Source organism: Schistocerca americana, chromosome X (genome assembly GCF_021461395.2).
Source record: "Schistocerca americana isolate TAMUIC-IGC-003095 chromosome X, iqSchAmer2.1, whole genome shotgun sequence".
NCBI classification, from domain to species: Eukaryota; Metazoa; Arthropoda; class Insecta; order Orthoptera; family Acrididae; genus Schistocerca; species Schistocerca americana.
Window position 1 is genome coordinate 609,975,219 of NC_060130.1, and position 18,220 is coordinate 609,993,438.

Genomic DNA, 18,220 nt, shown 5'->3' on the forward strand with positions numbered 1-18,220 from the left:
GCAATTAATCTAGTTTGTAACTGATACATCTATCCATCATGTTATAACAATCATAATGAGAATATTCTATTGTCTAATTATGTAAAAATTTAGTCTTTTGTTAAGTGTGTAGAAGACTTGTCAACAACAACTAGTAAAACTGCATAATGTGGTAAATTATAAAATTGCTTAAGAGATAGTAAAATATATGTACTGGTACATAATATTAAAATCCTAAAGTTTTATATTAATATTTCTAACATATTAGTTTACTGGAAACAAGGATTTTTCATATTATTAGCCTAAGGTAATGCCATCAGCAGTTAAGATTTTTGTTGTTCAGTAACACCATTTCTTCACAAAGATGGAGACCAATTTTCTAAGAAGCCTTGCTACTGTCATACTGGGGAAGTTTCTTTGCTGTAATTTTTATAGTTTGTTCTTCACATTGTGATGTGGAGACTGTGCATAGAGTTTTCATCTGTGAGTGTAACACATTAATTTTCTTTGTTGTTCCTAGAACTCTACACATGATGAAAATGGTTAACTATGAATAACCATTTTTGCAAGGAATGTTTCATGTTTATACATATATTAGTATTTGTGAAAATTGTAACACCAAGAATGATAGATGCCACTGACGTGAACTTAATACTATAGTTTAAGGAAAATGTCATAGATGTCACTTGTCCAAAGCAGTCACCACCACCAGCCCTTTGAGGAACTCTGGCATTGGGTCTGCTGATTGGGTAACATTCATGATATTATAAGAATGACAGTTTGGTCCTTAAGTACAAACTGATAAATGTGTGTGTAGCTCAGGGTATCACGATTCTATGTGTTGGTAATCATTCTAGCACACAAAATAAAGCACCAGTTTTTTTATCTTCAAGCAGCACTTTCAGTGCAATTTTGGAAGTTATTGCTGCCTTTCTTACTTCATAACTGAGAACCTGTCAGCTTCATTCTCATGACTTACATGAATTTTATAGAAAGAAATAAGTTTCCCGTTAGTAAAGTACTGTACGGATATGTTTAACTTGCATTGTCTACTGCGCCCAGCGGCCCAGTAGACACTGGTAACTGAATATGTAGCATTGAAGTCTGGCGATGGAAAAGTCTCTGGTTCAGATCTCACACATCATCAGTAAACATGGAACTATTAATCAGCAGGTCTTTGGTTCAATGCCACATTAAGACAGTAACTTTTTACCCTCAATTCTAGCAACAGTTTGTTAATGTGAGAGACGCCAAGAAGCTCCAGAGCAAGAACTCCATGTTAAACTGACTAAGCTAGTTATAACTTTAAGTTAGTATCCCCTCTTAGTGCCATTTGAGAAGGTACCTTCCCAAAGCCTGACTGACTCCAAACCTTCAACCTCCTTCCTCCAACTATATCCACACCCACAATCAATTACCCCTTGAAGCAGTCACCTACAAACAAATTCATGGTAAGTAATGGGCACCCACATGGCACATCCTATGCCAATCTATTCATGGACCATCTACAGGAATCGTTCCTAACCACCCAGAATACCAAACCCTCACCTGTTTCAGATTCATTGATGACATCTTCATGATCTAGACAAAGGGTGATGGCATCCTGTTCTCATTCCTCCAGAACCTAAACCCGTGCTCTTTCATTTGCTTCACCTGATCCCCGTCACCCTAATAAGCCAACTTCCTTGATGTTGACCTCCACCTCAAGGTTAGCTACACTAGTATATCCATCCACATCAAACTTACCAACCACCAACAATATCTCCACTTCAACAGCTGCTACCCATTCTATATAAAGAAGTCTCATCTAGACAGTCTAATGACCCAAGGTCTTTGCATCTGTAGTGATGAGCACTCCTCCAAGTGTGCCAAGGCTCTCTGACTAATAATTACTCTACCAACCTCAACCAGAAACAGCTCCCCATGCCTTGTCTCTCCAGTCATCTACCACCTCCCACATACCCACTGTCTGACCACAAAGGAGCACTCCTTTCATGACTCAGTACCACACAGGACTGGAGAAATTTAATTACATTCCCTGCTTGGGTTTTGATTATATCTCATCATTCCCTGAACTGAAGAATAACCTCCTTACTGTCCTCCCCATGTGTCCCTACAGAGGTATTCCATCACCCACTGAACCTACACAACATTCTTGTCCATCCCTACTCCAAATCACCTCATGGTGTATATCCTCCCAATAGACCTAGATGCGAGGCCTGTCCCCTACATGCTCCCACTGCCATCTACTCCAAACCTTTCACAGGCATTTCCTACCCCATGAAAGTCAGAGCTACCTGTAAAAGTAGTCATCTGATCTATTGTACAAACTAAACTGCAACCACTGTGCCAGTTTCAATGTGGGTATGACAACTAACAAGCTGTCTCGATTGCAAATTTTTTTTTATTATTCATATGACCGGTTTCGGTTCATTCAGAACCATCTTCAGATCTGATATTTAAGTTACAGTAGTAACCCGTCCAATTCAGCAACTTTCACATGCTAGATGTGACGTAGCATGTGAAAGTTGCTGAATTGGATGGGTTACTCCTGTAACTTAAATGCTACGTCACATCTAGCATGTGAAAGTTGCTGAATTGGACGGGTTACTCCTGTAACTTAAATATCAGATCTGAAGATGGTTCTGAATGAACCGAAACCGGTCATATGAATAATAAAAAAATTTGCAATCAAGACGGATTTAAAGTAACATTATAAAATCACTGATTGCTGTTATCCCATAAGACATTATGTCTGTTTTTGCAAAATAACAAGCTGTCTCTCCACATGAATGGACACCTTGAACTGTGGCCAAGAGACAGCTTGACCACTCATTTGCTGAAGATGTGGCCCAACATGATCTGCTTCACTTCAGTGACTGCTTCACGGCCTGCATAATCTGAATCCTTGTTACCAACATCAGCTTTTCTGGACTGTGCAGGTGGGAACCCTACCAATAACATATCGTTCATTCTCACAACCCCCTGACCTCATCCTTCACTGGTCCCTGTCCTCCAGCAACCTATCCCCTTCCCTGCTTCCACTCCAGTGCTACCCACACCTTCTATCCCACCAATACCCTTACAAGTCTCATCCCCCTCCCTAATGCTCTCCTCTACCTCCCGACCCAGCAGAGCCTCTTGGTTCTGTACCTAGCAGACTGTCCCTAGGGACTGATGGCCTTTGTAATCTGGTCCCTTCAACCTCCACAAACCAACCAACTGTCCCCACCACAGCCCTGTACAACCCCACTGGCAACACAGCATCCTACCCCACCCGTAAACCTGCTATCGATCCCCATATCCATGCCATGCTTCCTCCTTTCCCCCATCACCCACCTCAGCAGATGGCTGCTCATGCCAGACGCAATCACAGTCATGCCCCAGTGCTCTAAGACAGTGCCCACGTGATTGTCAGTTGTGCTTGTGGGAATGTGTGTGTGTGTGTTCTCTATTATGAAACAAGAACCTTTTTGTCCAAAAGCTTAAATTTTGAGCAGTCTTTTTCTTTGTGCCTGTTTGTGGCTCAAGGCTTCCTCTATGTCGTGAGTGACAATCTGTCATTTTCTTATTGAAGCATAAATTATGATACATATTATGATTTGCAAAATTTAAACCAGATACACTAATTGATTAACAGATAGTTCCAACAATAAATCCTTAACCCATTTACTGCTGCAGTCATCCTTAGTGCATGCCAAATTGAATGCTGAATTCTTGTTATCTACCTGCAATTAGTACCTAGAATTTAGGATAGTATCATGTGCTGTGTGACCCAAGTGGCCAACCTTGCCCTTTGTTGCATATTTCTGTGTGAAATCTTGTTGCTCACATTTCCTTAACATTAAGACAAACTAAATACCATGACTATAAAAAAAAAATATTTAAACTTTCTGACTCTGAAGCTTCTTAATAAACTGATTACTATAGTGCAAAAATCACAGAGATATTATAACTGTTTTCCTCTTGAATAATTATTTATTTATAAGTCATGCAGTTGTCTACATGTGTTATCTATGACAAAATTGTAGTATCATTACAGATTCATTTCTGCTGTCCCCATTTCCTGATCTATAATAAAATTGTTGTATCAGCCCGTTTCCTGGTTGGTTGATAGGTATGTAGCCGATGGAAATCTGCTACATTGGAAACAAAATAGTCCTAACACATGATGGATGAAACATGAACATAAAAAGCAGGTGTTTTCGGGCACAGATGGGCATCCCAGACAAAAAAGAGTCTACTAATATCAAATGTCAGCCTTAATTTGAGGAAGAAATTTCTGGGAATGTATGTTTGGAGCAGAGAATTGTATGAAAGTGGATCCTGGACTGTGGGAAAACTGGAAAAGAAGGCAACTGAAGTATTTGCAATGTGCTGCTATGGAAGGCTGCTGAACATTACATAAACAGACAAGATAAAAAATGAGGTTTCCACAGAATTGGCAAGGAGAAGAACATATGTAAAATATTGACAAAAAGGATGGGCAGGATGATAGAGGGTAAAAGCTACTAGGGAAGACTGAGACTGGGCTATACACAACAAATAATTGATGACACTGAGTGCAAGTGCCACTCTTAGATGTAGACATCAGCACAGGAGAGGAATTCATGTCCACACCTATGCATTAGCTCACTTTCCTTTCAGTGTTTCCCAATAAACACATTTGGAAAATGCATCTGAGTAACTATTGAAGGATTCATATCAGCTTCCTCAGTGAACTTATTTTCCAATCTTTTCTTATAGGTTCTTTTTTTTTCTCCCGGCAATAGCTGAAACTTTTTTATAGACTTTTTCACACAATTACTGCCTCATAGAGTATATCAGAAATTAAAATGCACATATTCAGAATCTATAAAATGACATTTCTGTACAATTTCACAGTCCTACGCACTGATCAGCAAACATAAATTCCATGTTTATTTCTGCACTGGTCTTCCTGTCAGTTTTTCTTCTATCTCAGCAAGCTGATGCTGCAGGTTGTCACCATCCAAACTTTTCTTGTGGTACACAGCTTGATTGTCAAACATTTTATCAGTTGACAGAAAATGGTTTGTCCTTGATTCAGTTTTTCCTCTTGCATCAGTTCTTACAAGCATAACCACATGTTGTGGTTCTGTGACTGTGAAGTCACAGAAACAAATTTGATCTTGAGTACCAGCTTCAGGTTTGAAAGCCTACTTTGTTTCAGTGGAATAAGTTGTTTGAAGGATAGTACCCCTTTCATCAATGAAAAGCTTTTAATGTGAATAAAATTCACTGTGGAATCCCGTTAAGTATTTACCTGAAAATACCCCAAATTTTTAATGAACTTTTCATTGAGTATGGGGAGATTTGTCGCCAAAGTTCAACATTCTGAACTGTTAAACAAAACTGAGCTAGAAGATAATTTTGTAGGAAACCAAAGTGTGAATGATATTTCCTGCAATACTGCAGTATGCAGCAGTAAAACATATTTATAAAAATAGAGATAAGCCAGCGACCTATTATTATAGACCCATAAACCTCATTCTATCATTTTCATTATCATTTTAGAATGTAGTTTACAAAAGAATACAGAATTACTTTCCTGACAATAACCTTTGAGCAAGTGCACAGTTTGGATTCTGTTGAAGATCCTCTACAGAGAAAGCACTTGTTGAAGATCCTCTATATGGAAGCACTACGTGAGTTCTTAAACATTCTTGTCGTACTTTTTGAAAGAAATTTCTGCCATTACTATTCATTTATTTCACACAATCGTGATTATGGTATTATAAACCAGTCTAACGTGCAAGTTGAAATGCCACAAAGTGTCTGACATACCCAATTGACAAGTTGTTTTGATGATGACATGTCATTTGGACATGTCAGACACTTTAAATTATATTGCAACTTGCACTTGAGAATGGTTATAAAGCCAAAATAATGATTGTGTGAAATAACTGAATAGTAATTTACAGTCAAATGGCAGAAATGTCTTTCAAAAAGTTCTATGTGACTGTCGTCCCCCATAAATATAAAATCAGTAGCAGGTGTTATAGAAATAATCATAATAAACTGTTGGAATTTCTGAAACTGTACTAAAGCCTTTGTGTGGATCATAAAATTATCTTAAGGAAATAAAATATTATGTTGTTAATCACATTCATATTAATATGATCATGTTTTCACGTTGGGTTCCTCGTGTCTGTCTTACACCTATGTTTGATATTAATTTAAATCATTGGACACAATAGCAGCTGTACTTCTTGTTCTATTAAACTATTTGGTACATTCTGTTCTACTTTTGAGAGCAAAAATTGAAAAGTCGCTCTGGCATTTCCTTAATTTAGACTGTATTTGTAGTATTCGTCTTTTGTTGTCTTCTTAGTGATGTTTGTAATCACATGTTGTTGTTTTCTTGCACTTTCATAGATAAATATTTACATAAATACTTTCAAACAATGGAATGTAACAATATTAGAGAAGGAAAGTTGCTACTCATCATATAGCGGAGATGCCGTGTCGCAGATACGCACAACAGAAAGATTCTCACAATTATAGCTTTTGGCCATTAAAGTCTTTGTCAACAATACACACACACACACACACACACACACACACACACACACACACAAACACAGGTTGCACACACAACTGCATTCTCAGGCAACTGGAACCACTAGTGGTTCTGAGACTGCAGTTGGGTGTGCGAGCCACATTTGCATGTGTGTGTGTGTGTGTGTGTGTGTGTGTGTGTGTGTGTGTGTGTGTGTCTATTGTTGACAAAGGCCTTAATGGCCAAAAGCTATAACTGTGACAATCTTTTCGTTGTGCCTATCTGCGACTCAGCAACTCCACTATATGATGAGCAGCAACATTCCTTCTCTAATATTGTTCCATAAATACTTTGTAATATAGATATTTCAGTGCTTTGATTTTGCCACCACTCCTTTGATTGTTGAACAGGAAAAAAAACTTCTATTGCAATACTTTATTTACAGTAGCCATTCTTTTCCGCACTTATTTCATATACTTCTTGTGCACACAGAATTTTTGTGTCATTCAATAAGATCTATGATCTCTGAAGCTATTTAGGGAACTTTAACTATTTTTTCATTAATTTTGACTTGTTATAGGGCTTCTAATGCATTTTCTGTCAAATTCTACATAGCCATTTTCTCCTTCAGTATCCTGAGTGCTAATTCAAAATCAAATTCATTGTTATACTGTAGATGAATTTTTCCATCAGAATACCCCAGAAACTTTACAATGAACATGCAGTAAGTAGAAATTTTATGTTTCTGTCTACTACATAGGTCACCAAAGACCCTACAAACTTTTCAAATATCTACATCCTTTGAATGTACAAATTAATGGATCCATAATCACCAACTTCTCTTCTTCCAGCTTCTGCCACTATCAAAGATCATTTTGTTACTTCTCTGTATATTTTTTCACAGTTCTTTCATATTTTCAACATGGGTTTCAATATCAAAACTAATCTGTATTCATTACCTAATTTAAATGAAACTATAGTCATTTTAATTACAAATAGTTCTATTTTTCACAGAAAACAACATGGGAAAACTTTGTCTTGGATACTGAAGGTGTCTTTCATAACATATTATGATCATTAATGTGTCATCATAGATAATTAGTATTTTATATTTACTGATAAAACATTATCATTCTCAACATAATTACTCTGGGGCATATATTGAAGCTTGACACTAGCCTTTAACCACTGACACTTTTTTTTTTTTTTCACCAAACTAAGAGTTTCTCAAGTCAGTAAATGTAAGCTCACAGTAACACTCATGTTTCATGAAATGTAGAAGTCATTTGTAGATGGAACAGAAATACATATAACATTCATTCTTAACATAAAGAATAAGTAAACAGTCATGGAGAAAAAATCTGAAAGCTTATGGAGGAAAGAGGTATTATTTTATATGCTTGTGTGTAGTAGAAAATATTAAGTTTTGAAAATGTTCCAGCTTGTGTGTCCTACTGTTTTCTTGTCTTCTTGTGCATTTGTATTTGTATTTTACTAATCTCATAACATACATTTACAGATCATCTTATCATGCTGTACAGGAGACTCGTCAATTTTAGCCTTATGATATACATAATTTCCTCTCACTACTTTTTACCAGTGCAGGTTGATATTGGACAAAGTAATATTATTAAATTGTTTTTCTTATGACGTAACAGTAGATTATCTATATATATGCATACAATCTCATACACAATGCTGTAATATTAAACAGTCACACTATTCAAATGATGATTTCATCGTTTATAAATTACTCAGTTGAATAGTAGCATTTTCCATCAGGAGATCATATAGTTTTCTCTTCAGTGAACCTATCTCCATGCTCAGTACATCACTACCCTTGACTTTATTGTAATTTTTCATTCCCATGTACAGGGGTGTCTGTTGGTAGAGTTTTAAGCGATGTTGTGGAAGCATGAAATTTTCTTATTGTCTAGTGTTGTACATATGTTTGAAATGGTTTTCTTCTGTTAGCTCAGGATTACTATGTAAAAATATGACATGTCTTTGAACTAATAATTGCAGAATTTTCTGCTAAAACTCTCCTAGATCTTCAATAATAGTACAACCGCACTCAATGTCTATAATTTGTATGTTTAGCTGCCTTTGACATTTTCAAATCATGGTATTTCCTACAAGGCTATGTAGGCCTAATGATTGTGAGAACTTATGTATGTGACTCCTCATCAGCCGTATACCAGTATTACATATTTAACTTGAACTTCTAAATGCACTGTGAATTGTAATATTCATATAATTCGATCATTTTGGTCATAAAAGGAAATACTGGTTAGTGTTTTCATTAAATTTAGTTCTGGTCTGATGGTTTTTCTGTGTTACAGAAATTTTCACATATAGTTCTGTCATAACCTTTCTGAATGTAACCCATAATGAATACAAAATGCTGCTGTTTAGCATTCACGACACTTCTAAAATGACTCAATTGACAGCTGAGGTCTTTCTTTGCAGTAATTGACATTTACTTTACACATTAATTGAAAAACACAAGTTTCTTCACGGTAACAGTACTATACTAGGTTCATACTGTAATAGTATATTCTGCCTATGCAGCTACCTCAAATAATTGCATTTCCTCTACCCTCTAGCAATAGTAATACCCAGACAATACGAGGTGTGCCTAAAAAGTATCTGACCTTTGATTTTCCCATGCAAACTAGAGACAACAGTGTGGCACCACTGTGCACAGTGAAGGAAGAGATCTTTATGAGCATGCTTGAATTTTGTCCCCACCTTCCATCATGTCAGTCACTGCCTGTTAGTCGCTGAGTGAGGTGCTACACAACGTGTTCATAAGGTTACCGATTCTCTCAAGATGACTGAAGATGTTGAGTAAAGATACTGCATCAAATTTTGTGAAAAGGTTGGTGATTCTCAAAGCAAAGCAGTTCATAAGATTCAGCAGGTGTTTGGAGAAGATGCAATGGGTGTAATACAAATTAAGGAGTGGTTCAACTGATTCAAAAATGGCCACACATCAGTGGAGAGTGACCAGTATTCTGGCAGGCCCCAAGCTGCTCAGAGTGCAGCTGTTGTTGAGGATGTTCAAAATTTGTTGATGGCGGACCATCATTTGACCATGCGGGAGATTGCCCAAGAGGTTGTTGTGAGTGAAGATTCGGCACATGGCACATGCAATTTTGCATGATGGTTTGAACATGCACTGAGTGGTTGCAAAATTCGTGTCCAAGTTGTTGTCGCGGGAACAAAAAGACCCCATTTTGATGTTGCACAGGATCTTCTGGACCCCACCAACACTGATCCTGGGTTTCTGCACACTGTGATTACTGGAGATGAGTCATGGGTGTACAAGTATGACCCAGAAACAAAAAGACAGTTGTCGCAATGGAAGCATCCCGAGTTTCCAAGGCGAAGAAAGTGTGGCAGGTGCGAAGCAAAATCAAGGTGATTCTGACTATCTTCTCTGATGTCCATGGAATTGTGAATCACGAATACACACTGGAAGGACAAACAGTGACAAGGGAGTACTATCAAAATGTTCTCTTGTGGCTCCATTACACAATTCACCGCAAAAGACCAGACATGCGGACGGCGAAAAACTGGCAACTTCATTACGACAATGCCTCCACACATTCATCCCACTTGATCCAAAATTTCTTGGCTGAAAATGCAATTACAGCCATTCACCAGCCTCCCTACTCTCCAGACATGGCTCATTGCAACTTCTGGTTGTTTCCAAAATTGAAGACACCACTGAAAGAATCCTGTTTTGAGAGCAGAGAAGAAATAATGCAGAACATGACAATGGAACTGAACACTGTTCCAAAAGAAGACTTGCAGAGTTGTTTCCAGCAGTGGAAGGATTGGTGGGCTAAGTGTGTGCTAGCACAAGGGGCCTAGTTTGAAGGGGATTAGAGTTCGAACCTCGTCAGGTATTCAAAATATTTTTTTGGCCAAAGATCAGATAATTTGTAGACAGGCCTCATATGACTTTGTTTGTCTTAATCAGTAATGACTGAAATTGACCGTTGTTCAGCTTGCAGTAAAGAAATGTTACTTACATTTTCAAGCGAATAGGGACATCTTTTCATTTAGCAGGACATTAATAGTATGATATTTGAGTGTTTTACTTAAGCCACAAACCAAATTGGTTTATGACTTTTCTCATCTTTCTTCTTTACTTTTTACACCAGAATTCAACTAACTGTACAAACTGAAGGTATAATCATGTTACTAACAGACAATCCTTTCATAAGCCATCACTAACTTCAAGCTGAAGGAGGTTTTTGGGATATTAGGTAGTTTTGTAAAAATGTTACTAAAACTACTATTTGTAATTCTGTTAGAGTTGTGGTCAGAAAAAATCCTTTTGTTTGCAGTGACTAGTTTCGAACAAGAGATCCATTATCGAACCATCACCTTCATTGTAAGTATTGACATGTAATACAACCAGTACATTTGCAAATCATCAGAATTTCATGCCAAACAGCATCAGGACCTGAGTTTACACATGTTACTCATGATCACAGTTTGTGGCTATTCGCTTAGGTAGTGGTTATGCTGTGTATCAATATTTATGATGGAGGTGATGCTCTGATAATGGATGTTATGTTCAAAACTAGTCACCTCAAATAAAGGATTTTTTCTCACCACAGTCTTGACAGAGTTACAAGTAATAGTTTTAATAAAACAAGGGGCTGGCCCATTTTTCCTTCATTATGCTGAGGGTTCATAAAAATGCTACTGTTTTTGCAACTTATGCTAATTAATATTAAGTTTACAGAATGCTCATTACTGACTTTTAAATTGCTTGAAATTTCAAAGAAAGACAATATGAACATGAAGGTTCAACACATGTTTCAAAGTTTTTAATGATTACTTAAATTATTCAGTTAGCATAACTGTAGATATAAATTAATAACCATAGCCCTGATGACAGTTATACAGCATGAGTCCCTAACCATTGCCACCAAGAATAACTCTGAAAGTATGATAGGAGCTGAAAAGTTTGTGGGACAAATGTTGCCTTAGACAATGGAGGCTATAATATGACGTTGGTTTTTTGTTTCTAGGTGGGGTCACTTCAGAGATATAATGCTCAACTTTAATTTTTTTAAATGGGGTTCTATAGTTTGGTACTTATTTTCTGATAGAGGCTATCGAGATGAATCCAATGATGTGTAACAGTAAGGTCTTCGAAGGTCACAAATGTGGCATAAACATCCATTTACAGAAGGTGTTCGAAGTGATGACCACTGGTATCAATGCAGTGCTGCAGTTTTTGTATCATGGATTGAGTAGTATTCCTCATCACATTGGCACTTGTTGAACCACATGCTCTGACAATTCTCTCTCGCATATCTTCAGGTGAAGTTGGAACGTCTTTATAAACAATGTCTTTTACGAGTCCCCGCAAGAAAAAATCCAGATGTGTCAAGTCTGGTGAACAAGCTAGCCACAGCACATCTCCTCCCCACCCAATCCAATGATTTGGGAATTGTCTCTGCAGCTCATTTCTAGCCATCAGCGATAAATGTGCTGGACACCCATTGTGTTGATACCACATTCTGTTCCTTGTTCCTAAAGGTATTTCTTCCAGTAACAGACCTAATGTTTCTTGCAGGAATGTGGTGTAGTTCCTACCACTAAGATTTCCTTTGATGAAATAGGGGCCTATAATTCTGTCCTCCAAAATTCCACACCATACATTCACCGACCACGTTTTTTGGTGTGCAGGTTGCCGCAGCCAACGTGGATTTTCAATTGCCCAATAATGCATGTTATGCAAATTAATATTTACATGGTTCATGAATGTAGCCTTGTCAGTAAATAAAATCGAATATAAATGTGTCATCCCTCTGAATCTGAAATTGAGCCCATTGGCAGAATTCAGTGCGAGCCATACAATCTGCACCAGTTAATTCTTGGTTGAGGCTGATATGGTAAGGATGATATTTGTGGTGATACAGAACCCAAACAACACTACTCTGGCTCATGCCAGATTCCCTTGCAATTTGGCACAAACTAACATAAGGATCTCGAACTACAGTGGCAAGAGTAGCAATATCCATTTCCTTGTGACTAATTTTCCTTCGCTGGATATGTTTCTGATGCATTAAATTTATCATACACATATTTAAATGTATGACATGTAGGGTTAGTACATTGAGAATATCTTTCAGCATATAAGTCTCTAGCTTTCACTGAAATTTGTTGGCATTCTCCATATATGAGAAGCATATTGAGTTGTTCTGTGATGGAATACATCATTCACAGTCCCCTGATTTGACAGTACTAGTCTTATGGTTCCTATTAGTGTTGTATTGCAAAATCTTTGAATGATGTTTACATGTCAATGGCACATTAGATGGATACACTGTATTCAGCGAATATTTGCTATTTGCATGATATACGAGAGAGAATTGTCAGGGCATGTGCTTTGATAAGTGCCAAAGTGATAAGGAATACCACTCAATCCATGATAAGAAGATTGCAGCACTGCATTGATACCAATGGTTATCACTTTGAACACCTTCTGTAAATGGATGTTCATGACACCTTTTTGGCCTTTCTTGACCTTCAAAGACTTACCGTTGCACATCATTGGATTCATCTTGATAGCCACTATCAGAAAATATGTACCAAACTATAGCATCCCACTTAAATAATGAAGTTTATCTTCATATCTCTGATGGAACCCCACCTAACAACAAGAAACCAATGTCATATTATGGCCCCAATTGTCCCATGCAACATTTGTCCCACAAACTTTTCAGCTACTATCATACTTTTGGAGTTATTCTTGGTGGCGATAGTTAGTGACTCACCCTGTAATTTATTCTACAGAGGCAGTTGAGAATTTGAGCATTAAGATTCAATTTTGAGTTCTCTCGGTAATAGTTTTGTCCATTCAAAAATGAAATGAAAAAACTAAATGCGAGATAAATTAAAAATGTCACAAGAATTTGAGTTTTCCGAGAGACAAATGCCACCAAATAAAATGTGTATCAGGTAAAAAAGAAAAAAAACTTAGAGACATGTGATCGAGGGAGAGAAAGTGATATTGCCAGATTTTAGGAACAGAATATTTATTTATTTACTTACTTATTGCTCCACAACAAGAAATTAGAAGTAGCAGCTGACAAGGAAAATATACATTAGGAACAAAACAAACACAGGTATAGAAAATAAAAGCTCTGTGGATAAAGAGAGTAACGTAACAATTAACTTTGTAAATAACGTTAGTAATGTGTTTAGATTAATAAAGCTATAGGAAATTTTTTAAAAGTTCGTGGGAAAAGGGAATAGTAATCAAAACTGAACAATTCAGAATCAGATTGTGATGGAAGCAGATAGAGAGAAGATATAATGCCAGTAACATACAACAGAATCATTTTAAGAATTAAGTGGTTCAGGGGAAGTCACCAGTAAACAGTTGAATTTCAACTTCTCCAACCCTTAACAAATTTTTTGAAAATGATCTGTATGGTTTTTAAAAAATCTGTAAAATCTGTCATAACAGTGACTAGTAAATTGAAGTGTATATTTATAGTAAAAATATAAATAGTTTCACAATGGACAAAAATGTAATGAAAATTATTTTACCAACTATATTAAGCAACATGAATCAACATTTATGGAGATGATAAAGATTGTAAAGTAAATGGCAAACAAGAATTTCATCTGCACTCATGGAAATAAGCAAAAGGTAAAATGATATTTTGTAGGATCTGAATACAGTAAAATAGCTACCAAATTAGGAACTGCAAAATTACTGTAAGTGCAAAATTCGTTATACCTAATATGTCATAGAATCAAAATATAGCAAATATTTCTTTATAAATGTATCAAAAGCAGATGTCAACATAAGTTTCTCCCTGAATCATGTATGTACCTTTGATTTAGGTCATGGGAAATACGAATTTTACTCAATCTATGAAAAAATTTAGCAAAGCAACAGAGAAAGTAATATTAACTCGGAAATGATTACAGGACTGGATGAAATATGAACTACAGCAACTAATGCAGCTTGTAAAGTAGTTTCTTCCCATCTCCTCACCTTACTAGTGCATTAATTTAGGAGTTATTAGCCATTTTCATAAATTTATGTGTTCAAAACCACATTAAAGTCAGATTGGAGAGTATTTAGAATAATCTTGTTTCTGATAGAATTGACAAATGTGTAATGATAGAGAAGCAAAAAAAAATTACTTTCATATGAATTTTCAGATAGATGGGAAGAATAAATAAAAGTGGTACAAGTCAAAATTAAATGAGGTAGTTTATGATAATTCAGAAAAATTGTCATAGGGAAGGCTCCCTAATTGTTTGTCTCGATCTTAAGGTTGGAAATTGCTATGCCATGAAAAAATGGTCATTAAAGCTGTTGGTCTTTATATGTTACAGTGTACTTCACCCACAGCTAATCGAGAAGAGTCTACACATGGAGTAAACCTAAGACGTCTTATCAAACAAACTGCAGTTGACTCTCCTCCACCACATATACAAGGGGAATTAGAAGACTACCATTCATCATCCCACAGAATTGTACAATATGACAGAAAAACTCAAATAGGTTTGTTCATTTCATGTTTGTAAATGTTTTCATGTTGTAGTCATTTTCTTCCATTCTGTTGCAATTGCATTTCAAGTTATTTTATTACATATCTACAGGAGATGTTTTATGTGGACATCATTTTACAATAGGATAGAAGTGAGCAAGCTGGTATTTTGAAGTTTGCTTCTACAAAAACCTATTAAATGTTACTGTTCTTAAGACCTACCCAACAGCTTTGCTGCAGTGGGAACACTGGTTCCCATCAGATCACTGAAGTTAAGTGCTGTTGGACTATGCTAGTATTTGGATGGGTGACCATACAGTCTGCTCAATGCTATTGACAAGTGGGGTGCATTCAGCCCTTGTGGGGCATACTGAGGAGCTACTTGATTGAGAAGTAATGGTTCCAGTATTGTAAACTGACATACGGCTGGGAGAGTGGTGTGTTGACCACATGCCTCTCCATGTCTGCATCCAGTGATGCCCGTGGGCTGAGGATAACACAGCAGCTGGTCAGTACCGTTGGTCCTTCATGACCTGTTTGGGCAGAGTTGTTTTTTTTTTTTTTTTTTTTTTTAGTTCTTAAGACCTAAAAATAGCATAGAAATGGTCAGAACCATATGTTTCTACTTTCAAAGTCGTTACAGAAGTCTAGGAAAAAAAACATGTACTTCTTGTAATGTCTGGATTTTAATTTCTGCAGTTGTTACATGCCATATATAAATAGTTTTGAAACCTGGAGCACCATGAAGGAACTGTCTAAAATGAAATTGATACAGATTAGATACAAACCAATATACAGTTTTTTTGCAATAGTTAGAGTATAATCTAAAACCATTACATACTGAAATCAGAACCTCAAAGTTTTATGGTATGCAATCAAAGAGGGCCTTGATGTGTTCCTGGAAAAACTACCTCCACTCAGTTTTTATGTGAGGCCAAAAAACTACCAAATTTGTTACTGTAGGGCAGTGATGAACAAGTTACAGATCAACCTGTCCCCCAGATATGTTCCACACATTATGTTTGAGGCAAACTTGGAGATCAAGGAAATGATTACAGCCTTGTTTCTTTCAGAATTGCTTTTACATTCCTTGTCAATATGGAAAGCTATTGTACAGCTAAAAAAGTGCCATGTTAAACAGCTTTGATGTGTAGTACCTTAGATGCAAAAATCGTTCTGATATATCACTTACTGTTCAGATCATTCTGAAATAATAGAACCTGACATTGAATATTGTTATCAGAGATGCCCCAAACGCCATACTTGGTACTTGTCCATTATGATATTTGGCAGAATAAGTTTCCAGTTTGCTGTTATCATGGTAGCCTGTAACACATTTGTGGCTGTCACAGACAAACTGTTACAGCAGGTTTCACACAAAACAACTAAGATTCGCACACAGCATGCCATTAACTTTATTCACAATCTCATTACTGTCTGAAGCAATTTTAGTATCTGCTTAATGAAAGCTAACATAGTGATATGTGTGCCACCAGTTTAGCTCACAGTCAGCAGCATTAGACCATAAGTGCAGACAGGTCCACACACTTGGCCATGCTGTAACATTGTGGCCACACTGTGGACAAAAAGGTATAATACAGCCTTGTGACAAAGAACAGCAGTTATCCTGTGCTGTAATCACACTGTGTAATTTAGTACCAGTTTCTCATTGTGTATAATGCTCTTCTAATTACTAGCTCAACTAGAGCATTTCTATCATAGCATCACAGCTTGTACAATATAAGTTGTCACTCTTTGACTGTCCCAGTTCTCAAAGAACAAATCATCTACCCCCATTTGAATTCTGACAGGCTGATGTTCCCTCTGCTGTGCTGCCAAAGTATACTGGTGCTTGTTGTCACGTTGCCACTTCATTTCATGACACTTTTTTTCTGTAACACTGACTTTCCCAATCACACAATGGAGGATGTTGTTTGATCTATGTGTATCCTGTTTCTCAAAATGTTCATAATCTGATGCTGATACATTGTTCTACACATCTGCTTGAATTTTGAATCATTTGTTTCATCTCTTTCTTTGCATTTCAATTTTCAGAAATGTGAATTTAGTTGCTGAAGTGAAAGTAAGTTTTACTGTCATCATTCTTGATAATTTTTTGGGGCAAATAATAAAAATTTTAAATTTGTATTATAAAACATTTCAACCAACATTCAGCAAGAATTGGCTCCAGAGTATTACAATCTGATTGTATTCCAAATTACATCCTTGTGTACCTTTTCCTTGTGGAAGGCAGTGCAAGTGTATGACCCACGGGGGAGTGTAATGGAATTTTGAGAGTCCTGAGCTGGCCGACACTTGAAGATGGACACAAACTACCCAATGAGGAGCATGAAGATTAGGTTAAATTACATTAGATGTGCCTTTTGTTCAAATGAATCAATAGTGAGGAGCTCCTCCAGGACATAAAACATGTCTGAAAAACAAGAAGACACAATAAATATTTACAAATAAAAACAAATATGCTAGCGTATGTTCTACAGATCATAAATGAAGTGGTCCCCATGGATGTGGATTATGTCAGAAAAAATCTTAAACATATTATTGTTTAAGAGGTTGTAAGTAGCTTGTCTCAAAACATGTTAATATTCAGTACACTGAGGTGCATAAGCTAACTCTTAAGGTATGGTAGCCATCCAACATCAAACAGAAAAATTGTATTACAGCACTTATTTACAATGATCATATTGTTGCAATGAATTTGTACATAAAGACAGGGTTACACTGGTTATAGCATGCAGAATCATTTATGAGGTAATTCTTACAGTGCTGAATCCAGGGTCACATGGGAGGAGGCCTTAATATGTGGTACAACAGGAGGTGGCCTCTGCCATGGACTTCACAGTGGTGTGTGTAATGTAATAATATATAATAATTATTTGTTTACATCAGGTAAAATCTTTGAAATAAAAAAAAATAGAGATCATGATAAAATTTCAATGAAGTTATTTGTGCAACCAGTTGTTTATCACTGAAACATTACCTTATTGGCTGAAATATGCTGAAGTTAAACCTCTGTATAAGAAAGAAATACCATCAATCTGACTTCAGATTTAAGTCTCTCCAGAATTCTCAAAAAGTTTAGAAAAGGCACTTAACAACAAGGGTCTTAACCATCTGTCTACAGATAACACTTTGTCACAGCCACCGTTCAGATTTCTAA

General features: G+C 36.6%; 1 protein-coding gene across 1 annotated transcript in view; it reads left to right on the plus strand.

Annotated features, from left to right (window-relative positions):
- Positions 1-18,220, plus strand: part of LOC124554918 (protein unc-79 homolog) — an 859,177-nt gene that overhangs the window by 571,221 nt on the left and 269,736 nt on the right. The window contains exon 37 of the mRNA XM_047128608.1: positions 14,885-15,053. Within this exon, the coding sequence (XP_046984564.1) occupies positions 14,885-15,053 (169 nt within the window). The remainder of the gene's footprint in view (positions 1-14,884; positions 15,054-18,220) is intronic.